Here is a 16638-nt window from a genome sequence, read left to right as displayed (position 1 = left end):
ATTTTGAATTCACTTCCAAGTCCTGAAACCAACTGAAAGCAAAATAAAAGAGCAAAAAGTAAAAAAGAAACTTCCACCTTCTATTAACAAGGCAAAAGTTATAAAACAAAACTATGAAGAATGGCTGCCAAATGAAGAGAATTTTGACCTAAAATATATGAGAACACAGAGCCAACACATCCCTGCACAGATTCTGGGAAAGAGATCAGTTTACCTAAAATTAAGTGTCATGTTCCTGAGAAGTACATGCAGTGATCCTCTGCGGGTAGATGGACAAGGTACAAGGTCTGACAAAGGATGGGTCAGAGATGGTCAGTGTTCTGTAATATCTGTCCTCTCTTTTTACTGTAAGAGAACCTCTGATTTTTAAAAATCGAAGTAGAGTTAATTTACAATGTTGTGTTAGTTTCTGGTGTTCAGCAAAGTGATTCAGTTATATATGTATGTATATATATATATATAATATATTCTTTTTCAGATTGTTTTCCATTATAGGTTATTACAACATGTTCAATATAGTTCCCTGTGCTATATATACCAGGACCTCTGGTTTTTTAGCCGAGCACATGGCTGGCTGGCTGGGATAAAGACTGCATCTGTTAGCTTCCCTGCATGTGGGCATGACCATGTGACTGCTTTCTAGCCTATGAGATGTAAGTGGGAGTTGTGTAAAACTGTGGAAAGTTTGCTTTTGTTTTTGTTTTTTTAAGCAACTTTATTGAGATATAATGCACACACCCTATGTAAATGGAATCATACAATATGTGGGGTTTTTGTGACTGGTTTCTCTCATTTAGCATAATGTTTTCAAAGTTCATGTCTCAGCATGGATCAGTACTTCATTTCTTTTTATTGCTGAATATGTATCTAGCACATTTCATTTATCCATTCTTACCAGCAGGGTATGAGGGTGGGAAGTTTGCTTTTGAAGGAAGAAGGTGTGCTCCTTCCTGGTGGCTGGGTTGTGAATGTGACAATGGGGCTAGAACATCTGTCTGGACAATAAGTTAAGTGTGTGTTGAGATAGGTAGAGCAACAAGCTAGAAGGAGCCTGGGACATTTGATGAGCACAACACTGGTCTTGAACCTATTGCTTCCAAGCTCCATTTATGTAAGAAAGAGGTCAAGCTCCAATCATTTGGCATTTTCTATTTAGTCCTGAAGCATATAGGGTGTTGCAGGCAGGGAACACTGATGAAAATCAGGGAATATAGAGAAAGCCATTCAGGAAGGCAAAATAGCAGGGAGGTGGCAAAAGGAAGAGTTCAGGAAGAAAAATAAAAGAAAAAAAGAAGAGCATTACAAAGAGTTCAGCACAGCCTTGGAGCATCAGGAGCACATGGCTTTTTATAAGAGACACTGACAGCTTTGATTTTGCGGCGGGTTTTGATGAGTAAATGAAACTTACTGCAAAGGGCAGATAAATGCACTTTGAAAAGGTATCAACCCAATAATCTTGAAAATATAAATTTCATTTAAGTTTAAATTGTTTCTGTTACACTCTTTTTCCTTCTCTACAAATGTTGTTGGAAAAACATAGCAACATAATCACCATCCCTTAATGATTTCTGTTTTTTTTTTTCTTTAGAGCCATTAGTTGACAACTAGTATTTCATCTTGTGAAGAAACATTTTTCCAAAGGTAAGTGATTCCTTCAGCTTTATATCAACTTCTTTTTCTTCTGTTAAATATATGTTCAATGTCGTAATTTTTATTTTTAAAAGCGTAAAGACTGATCCTTTTTTGTAAGATTATCTATCCCTCTATCTGCAAATTCATTCTTTTACAAATATTTAGTGAGTACCTAGTATGTGTTAAACATTATGTTAAGTGTTGAGGACAAAGTAGTGAGAGGAAAAAAAAAGAAAAAGACCAAAAAAAAGGCAAGACAGTAATCCTTGCCTTCATACAACTTACATTTTAGTGGTAAATACAACCCCCCAAAAAATGAACAAATAATTATATAGTTTGCCTTTAGATAATGATAAGTATTATGAAGAATAATAAAGTAAAGGAATAGAGAATGGTAAGGTGTGGCAGCCAGGGACTAATTTAGGTGGGAAGGTCAGGGCTAGCCACTCTAAGGTGGTGGTATTTGAGTGTGGACTTAAGTGATGTAAAGGGAAGACATTTAAGATAAGAGCATGCAAACATTTAAGATAAGAGCTTCCAGGCAGAAAAAATAGTAAGTATAAAGGCCCTGGGGTAGATAAAAGCTTGGTATGTTTAAGAAATTAAAAGGATTTTGTGACCGTTGCTTACTGGCCCTTTTTGCTATTGTAAGAATTTTTTATTTTAAGTATGGGAAATCACTGAAATGTTTTGAGTCAGAAAGTAATTTAGTTTATGTTTTTAAAACACTCTGGCTACTGTGTAGGGAATAAAACTAGTAGGGCAAAAAAAAAAATGGAAATGGAGAATATTTGAGGAGGCTTTTGTCATTGTCCAAACAAGAAATCTATGATGGGGCTATTGTCACCATCCAAGCAAGTAAGATATGGTCACCTGGACTAAGATGACAGTGGTCAAGGTGAGAGAAATAGTTTCCAGACATACATTCAAAGCAGTCTGTATAACTTGATGATATGGGGAGTGAGATAAAGAGAGGGATTGTGGATGAGTCCTAGGTTTTGGTCTAAGAAATTGGATCAATCATGGTAATATTTGCCAATTTGGGGAAACTGAAAAGGGAAAGAACAGATTTTAAGAGTCATCACAATAAGATTGATTGTCACCAGTTGATTGTCACCAGTTGATTACAGTGTCCTAGCTGATGGGGTATTCGGGTAGTATCTTATTTTTATCCTCATACTTTTCTATGTTTTCATAACAAACATACTCATTTTTACACAAGCATATAAAGTTATTTTTTAAAAGAAGGATTTTTCAGTTACTCTTAAGAACTGGAAGCCAGATTAGAGGCAGTTTTTGTGATGTAACCAGGCCCACGTGGTGGAGGCATTCGGTGTTATGGAAAGCACCAAGCTTTGGAATCAGAAAGCTAATTTAATCTCCAGATTTTCTAACTATATGTTATATGAGCTGGGAAAATCATTTAAATTTTAGGGATCTTCATATATGTAAGTGGAATATAATGGTCGCAAGAAAGATTGAGGTGAAGTTGAAATGGGATTATGTGGGTAAAAGCATTTAATCATTCAATCATTCACTGATCCACAAGTATTTAGTGGAACTTACTACATGCCAGGCCCCAGTCTAATTGCTAGAGACACATCAGAAAATAAAAGAGATCAATTCTCTGCCCACAAGGTGCTTATATCCTTATAGGGGGAGAAGACAATAAACAGACAATCAAATATACAATATGTCAGATGGTAAAAAGTGCTTTGAGGAAATATTAAATAGGGGAAGGTAAAAAGGGAGTGCTGGGGACACGGTTGGTTTCTCCTCATCCAATTGACGCATCACCGATTGGTGTCACTTTTGGACACAGTTTGTATCTGTAAGGCTCTGTCTGGCTCCATGGACTGGAGGGGGGATTAGTGGCCTTAGGAATGGGTACCTATTAGAAATCCTCATGGAGGTATGAGGTACGTAGCTGGAAGTACAGTTTTGGAGTTCAGAGAAGTAGAAGCAAGAAATATAAATTTGAGGGTCATCAGCTTATAGTGGGATTTGTCGATGAGACCATCTGGAGTTAAGTGCTGATAAAGAGAAGAAATTCAAGAACAGACCCCAGCAGACTCCTACAGGGTCAGCGTTATAAGGAGGGATCAATAAGCTTCACCCCTCTTAAAACTCTCACCAAACACACACTCCTCTCCCGTTTTTAACCTGGTTAACATCTATTCATTCAGATCTCAGATCTCAGTTCATACATTACTTCCTTCATTTTAAAATGTATCCAGCACAGGGCTTCCCTGGTGGTGCAGTCGTTGAGAGTCTGCCTGCCGATGCAGGGGACACGGGTTTGTGCCCTGGTCTGGGAAGATCCCACATGCCGCGGAGCAGCTGGGCCTGTGAGCCATGGCCGCTGAGCCTGCGTGTCCGGAGCCTGTGCTCTGCAACGGGAGAGGCCACGACAGTGAGAGGCCCGCGTACCGCAAAAAAAAAAAAAAAAAATGTATCCAGCACATTGTACTGGGATTTAGTGGTGAACAGTAAGTAAGATAAGTTAGTCTTGGCCTTCACTGAGTTTATCTTCTGCTGGAAGAGAAAACTAGTAGACAATAAAGAAGTAAATAAATAAATAAGGGCAAACTAAGTCAAATATTCTGATTGAAATAAACAGGAGATAAGACTGAGCATAGGAGGAGATATGGGGATATATGTATATGTATAGCTGATTCACTTTGTTATAAAGCAGAAACTAACACACCACTGTAAAGCAATTATACTCCAATAAAGATGTTAAAAAATAAAAAAATAAAAAAAAAGACTGAGCATAACCAGGGGAGGCCTCTTTAGATGAGATATCCGGGGAAGGCCTCCATGTGTAGTTCACCATTGTGCTAATATCAGAAGTATAAGATGAGCTGAGAGAAGAACATTCCAGGCAAAGAATTGGAGGATCTGTCCCGAGGACTGACTTGCCTTACTCTCCACGCTCAGCCAGGTTCCTTTTGCCCTACACTCTCCTAACCCTTAAAACCCAAGTAGCTCTCAGAGTTCTTCCTGACTTGAATTGAGCTGGACTCTTGATTCATTTATAGGTCCAGTCAACTAATAATTTATTAAGCAGGCTTAAATTACATTGAGACTGTCCTGCAGAATCTCAGAGTTACTGCTGGAGGATAGAAAGAAATTTTAAAACTAAGATTACTGAAGGTGTGGGTTGGGACGTTTGATTCATTTGCCTAAACAAGGCTCCGCAGGGCTGGCTTCCCAAGATTTGAGTCAAGACCCTTGGAGGATGTCAGACAAGTGAGCTTTCTGCTCCAGCTTTCCCTGACTTCCAAGAGCCCCAGCTCTGTCCAAGACTTAAGGTATTAGGGGGTGTATTCATTTCCTATTGTAGGTAAAAAATTACCACAAATGTAGTGGCTTAAAACAACCCCGATTTGTTATCTTACAGTTCTGGAGATCAGAAGTCTGAAATGGGTCTCACTGGACTAAAAGCAAGGGTTGACAGGGCTGCATTCTTTTCTGAAGGCTCCCGGGGAGAATGTGTTTCCTAGGCTTTTGTAGTTTTTAGAGGCTGCTTGCATTCCTTGGCTCATGGCCTCTTCCTCCATCTTCAAAGCCAGCAACGGCCCACTGAGCCTTTCTCACGTCTCATCACTCTGACTCTGACCCTCCTGCCTTCCTCTTTCTCTTATAAGGACACTTGTGATTACACTGGGCCCACCTGGATAATCCCTCCATCTCAAGATTAGCTCATTAGCAACCTTAATTCCATCCACAAACTTCATTCTCTCTTGCCACGTAACATAACATATTCATGGGTTTCAGGGATTAGGATGTGGACACCTTTGGGGGCCATTATTATACTTACCAGGAGGATACAGGACTCTCTGATCTGATTCAACTCCCACATATCCTCCAGCAAGCCCTCCCTGACCCCCCAAAGCTAGGTTAGGTGACCCTGCTCAATGGCCCATGTGGTTACATCCATCACTCTTCCCCTAGTGCTGTGCTTGTTCGCTAGTCTGTATCTTTAGGATGGTAGCTGCTTTTCTCACTCTTGGTTATCTGTCTCTTCACTGCAATGTAAGCACCACATGGTCAAAGATCTTTGTTGGTTTTATTCTATATCAAAAATAAGGATACAAGTAAAGCCTTTAGATACATTCAATATATATATTGAATGAATGAATTGTATCTCCATCACCTAGCCGGGTCTCTAGCACAGAGTAGATAGATGCTTAATGCTGCTGCTACTATTAATACTGCTAATAATATTTATTAAGCCCTTACTATGTGCCAGGCACCGTGCAAAAGGCCTTATGTATATTATCTTGTTTGAGTCACACAACTCATGAGGAAGGAGCTGTTTTTTCTCCATCCTATACAGAGGGAAACTGAGGTTATAGAAGTTAATTATTTGGCCCAAGATCAAATGGCCTAAGAGGGAGTTGAACTTGTATATCTGTGCATATGCTAAGTGGAATAAGCCAGATAGAAAAAGACAAATACTGTATGATCTCCCTTATATGTGGAATCTAAAACAACCATACTTGTAGAAACAGAGTAGAATGGTAGTTGCCTGGGGCTGGGGAGTAGAGGAAATGAGATGTTGGGCAAAGGGTCCAAACTTCAAGCTGTAAGATGAATAAGTTCTGGGAATCTAATGTACAGCATGGTGACTATAGTTTACAGGACTTTATTATATACTTGAAAGTTGCTAAGAGAGTAGATTGTAAATGTTCTTATCTCACACACACACACACACACACACACACACACACACACACAAGTACATGAGGTGATGGAAGTGTTAATTAACCCTAACGTGGTAATCATTTTGCAATGCATACATGTATTAAGTCATCACATTGTATACCTTAAATGTACCAATGTTATATGTAAATTACATCTCAATGAAGCTATAAAAAAATTTTTTTAAATAATATATCCCCCTGACACTCAAGTTCCTTCTACTTCTGGTTGCTTTGAGAGACATTGTATGCCCTCTGGCTTCAGGGCATATGCTCTGGTACTCTATGTGAAATTCCAGGGAAGGAGTGTCAATCTCAGCCCTGATGTACAGAGGGCATTCCCTGTTTACAACAACCCGAAGTTCATACAAGCAGGGAGGGTACATTCGCCTCCTAGAGAATGGGTGTCATCTGTTTAGCATGAGTGAGGTCACCATAAGAACTAAAGACACATTTACCAGAGAAATGGGAATTCTTCTGCAGAGGGACAGTTTGGGACTATCTAGGGACTACTAAGCCAAGCCTTCAATAATGACAATAGATGTTGTCCTGTTGACAAAAATTCAATTAATTATCAAGTTATGAGGGGAAAAAGGGGGAATCTTATTCAAGCCAAACTGAAGATTGTAACCCGGCAAGCATATTCTGGTTGTTTTTTTTTTTTTTTGAATTTTATTTTATTTATTTATTTTTTATACAGCAGGTTCTTATTAGTTATCTATTTTATACATATTAGTGTATATATGTCAATTCCAATCTCCCAGTTCATCCCACCACCCACCCCTTACCCCCTTGGTGTGCGTACGTTTGTTTTCTACATCTGTGTCTCTATTTCTGCCTTGCAAACTGGTTCATCTGTACCATTTTTCTATATTCTACATGTATGCGTTAATATACAATATTTGTTTTTCTCTTTCTGACTTACTTCACTCTGTAGGACAATCTCTAGGTCCATCCACGTCTCTCTTTTTGTTCCTTTTTATGGCTGAGCAATATTCCATTTTGTTCCTTTTTATGGCTGAGCAATATTCCATTGTATATATGTACCACATCTTCTTTATTCATTCGTCTGTCAATGGACATTTAGGTTGCTTCCATGACCTGGCTATTGTAAATAGTGCTGCAATGACAATTGGGGTGCATGTGTCTTTTTTTTTTTTGAAGACTCTCTCTTGGTTCTTTCCAACAAGATGGGCAATGATTTATTTGAGATCACCAAAAATAACATCTTACAGAAAGGGAACTATAACATTACACAACCAAGTGTAGCTATAAAATCTCAAACATTCAGGCAATGCTTTATTTAGATCACCAAAAATAAGGTTTTATAGAAAAGGAACTGTAACAAGCAAATGTATAGCTGCAAATTTTCTTTTGCCATCAATATCAACTCCCTCTAAAATACTCTGGGACTACTCTTCAGTTTCCAAGCAAAACTAATGTTTTGTTGCTCAGCCGAATCACAAGAATGAAAACGGCTTGCAAAACGATTTTGTTTAATGCTAACAAATAACTAAAAAAATGTGGTTATTGCTAACAAGTAACTCCTGTCTACTGAAACAGCCCAACCTACACACACTTTCATGACCATTTCACTGTGAACACAGCTGCTCGTTTCCCGCCGTCACAGGTGACATGTACCATGGCAAGGGTCACATGTTGGAGGCCGTTCAGGCACCTAGGAAGTAATCCATAACAGAAATAACTACGGGAGGTAAGCAGCTCAAACAAATGGGCCCGCCACAGCCCCCCAAGGGGGGTATCGCATTCGCTCTGCCTGTAAGGAAGGCCCACCAACTCCCTAGTTCTTTACTGGGGACCGAGAGCACAAAGCTAGATAGAGAAGCTGTTCTTCCAGAACCATCAAAACCTTAATAATCACCCTGGGGTTCTTTGTGCTGTAGTGCACCTCACAGGCAGCAACATAGGCAGACTCTGCGAAAAAGTCATCATGGTATTCTGCTAAAAACCTCAGAAAGATATCAAAGTGCTTCAGTAAAGCCTTCAGATTCTTCTCAGAAAAGGACATCTTTCCAAGGATTTCTGGAAGTTTCACGAACAATTGCAGCAAGTGTTGCGCCCCATAAATTTAAGAGGGTGGAGGTGGTCACCTGGGGGGTAACTGGTCAGGTACAAGTTTCCAGGAGAGGACCTCATTTATTTCATTAGTTCTTCTGCCTTCAAAGCCAGCAAACACCACACTCCCTTCCTTGCTAGGGGTCAGAGGAACAGGTGAGGATGATCGGCTATGAACAGGCGTCTTCTTTTCCAGGTGCAGAAACAGCTTGGGCGTGCTGGCAGACGTGTCCTGCTGCCGGCACTTGGGCTGAGGCGAGCCGCTGCTCTCAGACAGCCTGTCGCAATTGGCAGAGTGGCGTGTGGACCTCCTCAGAGACTGCAAGGCTTCCGGCTCAGCTTTGCACCTTTTGGGGGCGGCTGGCTTGCCTGTGGTTGGCTGACTCTTTGTGGGCTGTGGTGTGGATGGATTCAACAAAGGTGGGCTTGGAGAGAGATCCTCCGGGTTCCGATTAGCGTTTGTGGTACTTCCCTTAATCGGAAGAAAACATTTGGACGAAGTCACCTTTTTATACTGAACTTGTTCATATGGATAGAGCCAAACCAATGGGAGAGTGTAATCAAAGGTTATTCTTAATCCATCCACCATCTCCTTACAAAGGTCAACGTCCTTTTCTGCTGGGATATAATGCACACTCATGTTGGCGTGTGGCATAGCCTGATGGGGATGAGGCCTCTCCTTGGCTGAAAAGGCTGTATTGATAGCAAAATGCTTCACGTACGATTCCAAAATAGTTATGATGTTGGTCTGGCATGAAAGTTTCACTAACCGTTTCCTCCTGTTGATACAGTAACAATCGTCCTCAGCCTTCTTCTTCAGAACTTCAGGGATTTCTACAGCTATTGTTCTTTCTTCCATTTCCTTTTTTGTGTGCAGCTCTGGTTCTTCCTTCACGGCAATCTTTTCTTCAATGTCACTTTCTTCACTTATTTCTTCATCCTTTTCTTCACTACTGTCATCAGAGGAACTACTTATTAAGTTTTCAACATTTTCATCTTTTTCTTCAGCAGGGAGGCTTTTTAAGACAGAGTCCACACCTGGCAACCTGCAGCGCTTCCTCTTTCTTCCTGTGCTTCTCAGACGAGCTACAGCTTTTCTTGCCAATTTACACTGTAATCTCCAATTTTCATCGGTGTCACAAAGGACATGATCTTCAGCTGCCCATCTATCCCAGCTTCTGTTCCAACTATTCAAATGGATCAGATATTCTGGGATCTTTCTGCCTTTACCAACAATAACATGGACAATCTTGGCATCATCCAGCACTCGTGCCTTGGTGGGGTCAGGCTCGAAGCACAACACTTTCTCCTCTGAGTGGAATTTAAATTTCACGCCCTCTCTGGCCCTCATTTGCTCATCGTGGCAGAGGGCGAGGCTCTGGGGTGGGCGGAGCATGCGCCACATGTGTCTTTTTGAATTATGGTTTTCTCAGGGTATATGCCCAGTAGTGGGATCACTGGGTCATATGGTAGTTCTATTTTTAGTTTTTTAAGGAACCTCCATACTGTTCTCCATAGTGGCTGTATATTGATATATATAATATATATTATATATTATATATTATATATATTATATATATATAACAGTGCAGGAGGGTTCTCTTTTCTCCACACCCTCTCCAGCATTTGTTGTTTGTAGATTTTCTGATGATGCCCATTCCGGGAAGCATATTCTTAGAAAGCTCTGAGAACCGTTCCACCTGTTAGGAGTCTAAGGCACAGTCACATACGTTTTCGAGACAAAGGATTGTACATCAAAGTGACATATTGATATTTTACATAAAGTTCACCAAGGATACATGGTCCACGTAAGCACGTACAAAGCGAGCGGCAAGTCGCCACGACCCCCTACAGAGCTGGGAACGAACACTATTCTTTTAAGAAGTTACATTGCTAGGAAAAAAATTGATCTTTACTGTAGAGCAGGCCCATCTTTGAGGAGCTCTGGTTAATGTGTAATGTGGATGCACACTGCACGTGAGGGAGGGAGGGAGGAGGTCCAAACAAACACACAGAGAAAATTTTATGTTTAGTTTTTTTCTTGTCCTGCCTTAAAATATAAATTTTATCTCATCAGTCCTAGATCAAAGGCTTAATGTGTAACAGCATTAGTGATGTCCTTTCAGCTTTTTCTCTTGATGCCTGCCCTCACCACCTGGGGTGTCAGGATCTCATCAGAAAATTATGGGATTTTAGCAGTGGGTGCAAAATCCTGTGGTTTTTACTCCGTGGTACTGCTGATTTGGTACTGATCTTGGGCCAACTCTCTAGACCATCTGTGGGCCAGACTGGCCTGGCTATAGTTTGTTCACCCAGTATAACCAAGAGTTGATAGCTGTCTTTACTGACAGGTAAGAAAAGCATAGGATTTCCTTGGAAACGTTTGCTGAAGTGCAGGAGGATGCAAGAGGAAAGGTCAATAATGGGTCTATTCATTCATTCAACACATGTGCCCCCATGCCAGGCTGTGTGCTAGAGGCTGACGATCATCCTGGGGGGGCAGGAACAATGCATCAGCAGGGCTGCCCTCTATCCTAACACCTAACACCTAGCACAGTGGATAAGTGCATAACAGGCAAAGTCATAAGATTGGAGATACAAAGACTGATGGTAACAGCAATTGCAAGGGGACATGAGGAAGACCCAGGGTTTGGAGCTGAGTTAAGCTACCTGGGGAAAGAACATAAGCAAAAGCAGGAAAGCAGGTGATGAGGGCATGCCCGGAAGACAGTAGGCACTGCAGAAGGGCTGCACTGGAGTGAGGTCACAATTGGACCTGGTAGGAGTGACTTGAAAACCAGGCAGAAGCATTTGGATTTTACACTCTAGTGCATGAAATTCCACTGAAACTTTGTTTAAAAAAAAAAACTTTATTGGAGTATAACTTACATACCATAAAATTCATCCATTTTAAGTGTGCAATTCAGTGATTTCTAGTAAATTTACCAAGTTATGCAACCATCACCATCACCCAGTTTTAGAACATTCTCATCACTCCAGCAAGATCCCTCATGCCCATTTACAGTGAATCTCCTTTTCCACTCCCAGCCCTAGTAAGTCACTATTTTACTTTGTCTCTGTAAGTTTACTTTTGCAGGACATTTCATATAAATGGAATCATACAATAAGAGGGTTTTCTGTGTTGGCTCCTTTCAGTTAGCATGGTGTTTTTGAAGTCCATCCATGTTGTAGCATGTATTAGTATTTTATTCCTTTTTATTGCTGAATAATGTTCAATTGTATGGATATACCACATTTTATTTATCCATCAGTTGGTGGACACTTGGGTAGTTTCCACTTTTTGGCTACTACAAATAATGCTGCTATGAATATTCTTGTGTACAAGTCTTTGTTCTCTTGGGTAGGTACCCAGGAGTGGAATTGCTGTGTTGTATGGTAAATTCATAGTTAACTTTTGGGTGGCTGTACTTAATTATTTTTATTTATTTTTTAAAAGCACCTCTATTGACATATAATTTGTATACCATAAAATTCATCTGCTTCCCGTTTACAATTCAGTGAATTTTAGTGTATTTACAGAGTTGTACAGTCACCACAATCTAACTTTAGAACACTTCTATCACCCTAAGGAGACATCTTGTGCCCATTTGTAGTCACTCTGCATTTTCACTCCTAGCCCTAGCCAACCTCTAGTTTACTTTCTGTCTCTATATGTTTGTGTTTTCTAAACATCTCCTATGAATTGGATCATATAATATGTGATCTTTTGTGTCTCCTTTCACTGATCATAATATTTTTAAGGTTCATCCATCTTGTACAATGTATCAGTACTTCACTCCTTTTCATTGTCAAATGATATTCCATTGCATGGATATGCCATATTTTGTTTATCCATTCATTAGTTAATGGATATTTAGATTGCTTCTACTTTTCTATTGTGGATAATACTGCTATGAACATTTACATACTAGTTTTTGTGTGGATATATGTTTTCATTTCTCTTGGGTAGATACCTAGGAAATTGCTGGATTGTATAGTAAGTATATATTTAAACTTCTAAGAAACTGCAAAACTGTTTTCCAAAGTGGCTGCACTATTTATATTCCCATTGGCAATATATGAGGTTTCTAGTTTCTCCCTATTCTTGACAACACTTGTTATTGTGTCTCTTTGATTACAGCCATTCTAGTGGGTGTGATGTGATATCTCATTGTGTTGTTTTTGTGGGGTTTTTTTGTTTTTGTGGTACGCGGGCCTCTCACTGTTGTGGCCTCTCCCGTCGTGGAGCACAGGCTCCAGACGCGCAGGCTCAGCGGCCATGGCTCACGGGCCCAGCTGCTCCGCGGCATGTGAGATCTTCCCGGACCGGGGCACAAACCCGTGTCCCCTGCATCGGCAGGCGGACTGTCAACCACTGCGCCACCAGGGAAGCCCTCATTGTGGTTTTAAGTTGCATTTCCTTAATGACCAATAGTGTTGAACATCTTTAATGTGCTCATTAGTCATTCATATATCTACTTTAGTTGAATAAAATGTCTATTCAAATCTTTTCCCCACTTTTATGTTTTGTTTTGTTTTGTTTTTTTGCGGTACATGGGCCTCTCACTGCTGTGACCTCTCCTATTCCAGAGCCCAGGCTCCGGACGCGCAGGCTCAGCGACCACGGCTCACGGGCCCAGCCGCTCTGCGGCATGTGGGATCCTCCCGGACCGGGGCACGAACCCGCGTCCCCTGCATCGGCAGGCGGACTCCCAACCACTGTGCCACCAGGTAAGCCCCCTTCCCCACTTTTAAATTGGGTTGTTTGTTTTATTACTGGGTTGTAAGAGTTCTTGATTTATTCTGGATATATTGTCAGATACATGATTGGCAACTGTTTTCTCCCAACCTGGGGCTCACCTCATTTTCTCGATGGTATCTGTTGAAGGTTTTTTGGTTTTTTTTTTTTTTTTTTTTTTTTTGTGGTACGCGGGCCTCTCACTGTTGTGGCCTCTCCAGTTGTGGAGCACAGGCTCTGGACGTGCAGGCCCAGCGGCCATGGCTCACGGGCCCAGCCGCTCCGCAGCATGTGGGATCTTCCCGGACCGGGGCACGAACCCATGTCCCCTGCATCAGCAGACGGACTCTCAACGACTGCGCCACCAGGGAAGCCCTGTTGAAGGATTTTGAGGAGAAAAAGGACAAGACAGAGCTGTGCTTCAGAAAGATAGGATGTAGAAAGGATCAAAAGGACAGAGTGTTCTATTTTAATACCCTTTCCTATATTGTAATATAGGGAACAAGGACAGGCCAAGCTTCTCAAAATTCTCCGGGAATCAAAGGGTTATAAGCAGCTATTTATTGAAGCCTGTTTACAGTCCAGTTAATCAGTAAACCAGAATCAGTGAAACGACCCAATCTGAAGAAGTGCAAAAACCTTTCAAAAGGTTTTCATGGATTAGGAGAGGCAGAGAAATGGGGGAGGGGAGATGAGTGCCTATTCCAGAGCTACATAAATAACTTCTGGCTTTGGAGGGACAGTTCTGAACTTTCTTCCCAGGCACTGTCACACTGGTGTTTACTGGCGGGAAACTAGGAAAAGCTGGTTCTTGGCCCTTGGATTTTGACTGGTTACTGGGAGAAGCGGGGCCCATTTTAGTGGGTCTCTGAAAAAGCCCAGCAAGATGTCAGACCTGGTCTCAATTTTCCTCCAGCTCCTTCTCTTCAAGTTGGTTGCCCCGGTGACCTTTCGCCACCACCGCTATGATGACCTCGTGCGGACGCTGTACAAGGTGCACAATGAATGTCCCCATGTCACGCGGGTTTACAGCATTGGGCGCAGTGTGAAGGGAAGACACCTCTACGTGCTGGAATTCAGTGACTACCCTGGAATCCACGAGCCCTGTAAGCCCTGAGCATGTGTCTTAAAGTGTGTGTGGGCAGGACCCTTCCCTTACAAATCCAGTAATTGGGGTGGTTTCTGGGGAGGTCCCTGGACCCCTCAACCCATAAAATATCACCACTTCCTCAGCCTGGACTAAGTATTTCCTTGCTTAGCCTACAAACTGGCCCTGCCTCTGGGGAGCTGCAACCCCAGTTCAGGCTCCAGTCTGCTCCTCCTTTTTGGGTTCTGTTTGCTCAAGACCTTAATGGTAAAAGGTGAATCTTTTTCCCTGCTCCCTCCCCCTCCCCCCCCCCCCCCACCCGCCTTCCCTCCCATTACCCTTCTTTCTTCCTTGCTGTTACTATTCTGCCCTTCCCTATCCAATGCCTCTGGAGAAACAATTAGCCCTTCTAGTTCTGCCAGAGCTTAGGGATAGCTCTTTGGGGAATGACGGTGTACTCAGAGTATGGGATCCTGGAGAGAGTTTGAGGTTTGTGGTATTCATTTTATTCATTGCATTATTTGTTGTTAGTTTGTTTCTATTATAAAAGCCATCCATGTTTGGATTAAAGTAGAAATTAGATAAGGTAAAAACCTCACCCGTCATCCCACCACTCACAGATGACCATCGTTAACATATTGATGTATCTCCTTCTAAACTTTCTTCTATGCGTGTTTAAGCCACCTCCCCTTACCTACACGTCATTTTTTTTTTTATAAATTTATTTATTTATTTTTGGCTGTGTTGGGTCTTCGTTTCTGTGCGAGGGCTTTCTCTAGTTGTGGTGAGCAGGGGCCACTCTTCATAGCGGTGCGCGGGCCTCTCACTGTCGCGGCCTCTCTTGTTGCGGAGCACAGGCTGCAGACGCGCAGGCTCAGTAGTTGTGGCTCATGGGCCTAGTTGCTCTGCGGCACGTGGGATCTTCCCAGACCAGGGCTCGAACCCGTGTCCCCTGCATTGACAGGCAGAGTCTCAACCACTGCGCCACCAGGGAAGCCCGTCATTTTTTTTAATAAAAATGGAATCATACTATATCTGCTTTTCTCATTTCATAGTCTTTGATGAATAGCATGTCTGTAAATATAGATCTACATTATCATTTTTGGCTGCATAATATTCCATGGTTGCAAGGTTGTATTGAGCAGTTCATTTATTGATGGGCCTTTAAGTTGTTTCTACTTTACTGCTTTACTTAACAGCAATTGTGACATTCAAGTACGTCAGTTCCTCCTTCAAACTGTCGACCTCAAGTCTCTTTTCCTCCCTACTTCCTCACCCTTCCCCCAGCCCAGATTCCATCACAGCCTGCCTAAATGATTACACCAGGCTCCTGACGTTCTCCTAACGCCTAACAGCCACCACTCTCTAAACCTTCCATTTAAGACACAGACGCTAGATGCCCAAATACTGATATAATCCCCTCCCTCCCTTGCTTAAAAACCTTCAGTGGCAACCTCACACCCAGTGGATTCTGTCCATGACAGCTTCAAACTCTTAAGTGGCCAGTTCGGGGGGAAGGGAGAGAGGGGGGTGGGAGGCTGGCTCAAGGAAGGCTACGTGATTAGGCGACCATAAGGGCCTTGCTTTGAAAATGCACTTGCAGAGCAAACACCCTGCTTTTACTCAGGTCGTGTGTTCATTTGTGGAAGCTTGTGGGTGCTAATGGACATTGTAGGCTTAGCCCCTCACTCTACGCCCCTTTCTTGGTGCTCTGTCTACTTTCTAGCATTCAGTGCCTTTCTTGAAGCTTTTCATACTATTATACCTCACCGATCCCTCTTTTCTCTGATGCCCTATCAAAGGTACATCCATTCATTCCTTAATTATTCCACAAGTATTACTGATGACCTACTCAATGTAAGCACTTTGGTAGACTCTGAATATAGCACAGAGTATAAAACAAAGACTCTGCCCTCAGGGCCTTAATTCTAGCGAGGTAAGACTGGCAATAAATAGGTAACTAAATAAATATATATTATACCAGATGAAAATAAGTGCTATTGAGAAAAAGAAACCAGGAAGGAGAGATAGGGAGTTGTGGACAATTGTGGGTTGAGTGGGGGAGGGGTGTTGCTTTTTAGGAAAGCTTCTCCTTCGAGGTGATTTTTGAGTGCGTGATTGAGGTGCCACACTGGCTCTGGGGAGGAAAACACCGCACAGAGGCAAGAGCCGGAGCACGCTTGGCATGTGTGAGGAGCAGCGAGGAGGCCCCTGTGGCTCCGGGACAGTGAACCACAGGAAGGCAAGGTCAGAGCAGAGCTGTCGGGGATACTGGGCAGGAGGAGATCACGTGGGGCCTTGCAGGCCTCTGCAAAAATGTTGGCTTTTGCTCTGAGTGAAGCGAGAAGCCGTTGGAGGGTTTTAAGCAGAGGAGTGACATGATCTGACTAAAAATTTTA

General features: G+C 42.1%; 1 protein-coding gene, 1 long non-coding RNA gene and 1 pseudogene across 3 annotated transcripts in view; 2 read left to right on the top strand and 1 right to left on the bottom strand.

Annotated features, from left to right (window-relative positions):
* The first annotated feature begins 499 nt into the window (after positions 1-499).
* LOC113623305 (uncharacterized) lies at positions 500-13040 on the top strand. The gene is made up of 3 exons (XR_003433880.1): positions 500-653; positions 1589-1641; positions 13005-13040. It is a non-coding gene; the product is annotated as an uncharacterized LOC113623305 (long non-coding RNA).
* LOC113623304 (male-specific lethal 3 homolog pseudogene) lies at positions 7889-9863 on the bottom strand (annotated as a pseudogene).
* Positions 13041-13475: 435 nt separating the features above from the next.
* Positions 13476-16638, top strand: part of CPN1 (carboxypeptidase N subunit 1) — a 29693-nt gene continuing 26530 nt past the window's right edge. For both annotated transcript variants that reach the window (XM_027112300.1, XM_027112301.1), the window contains exon 1: positions 13476-14258. In XM_027112300.1, coding sequence (XP_026968101.1) covers positions 14039-14258 — 220 coding nt within the window. In that variant the 5' untranslated portion in view covers positions 13476-14038. The remainder of the gene's footprint in view (positions 14259-16638) is intronic.

This window comes from Aethalodelphis obliquidens, unplaced genomic scaffold, assembly GCF_003676395.1.
Source record: "Aethalodelphis obliquidens isolate GAN/ISIS:26980383/991018 unplaced genomic scaffold, ASM367639v1 scaffold11, whole genome shotgun sequence".
NCBI classification, from domain to species: Eukaryota; Metazoa; Chordata; class Mammalia; order Artiodactyla; family Delphinidae; genus Aethalodelphis; species Aethalodelphis obliquidens.
The sequence above is the reverse complement of the archived record's forward strand: the minus strand, read 5'-3'. Positions and strand labels throughout refer to the sequence as shown.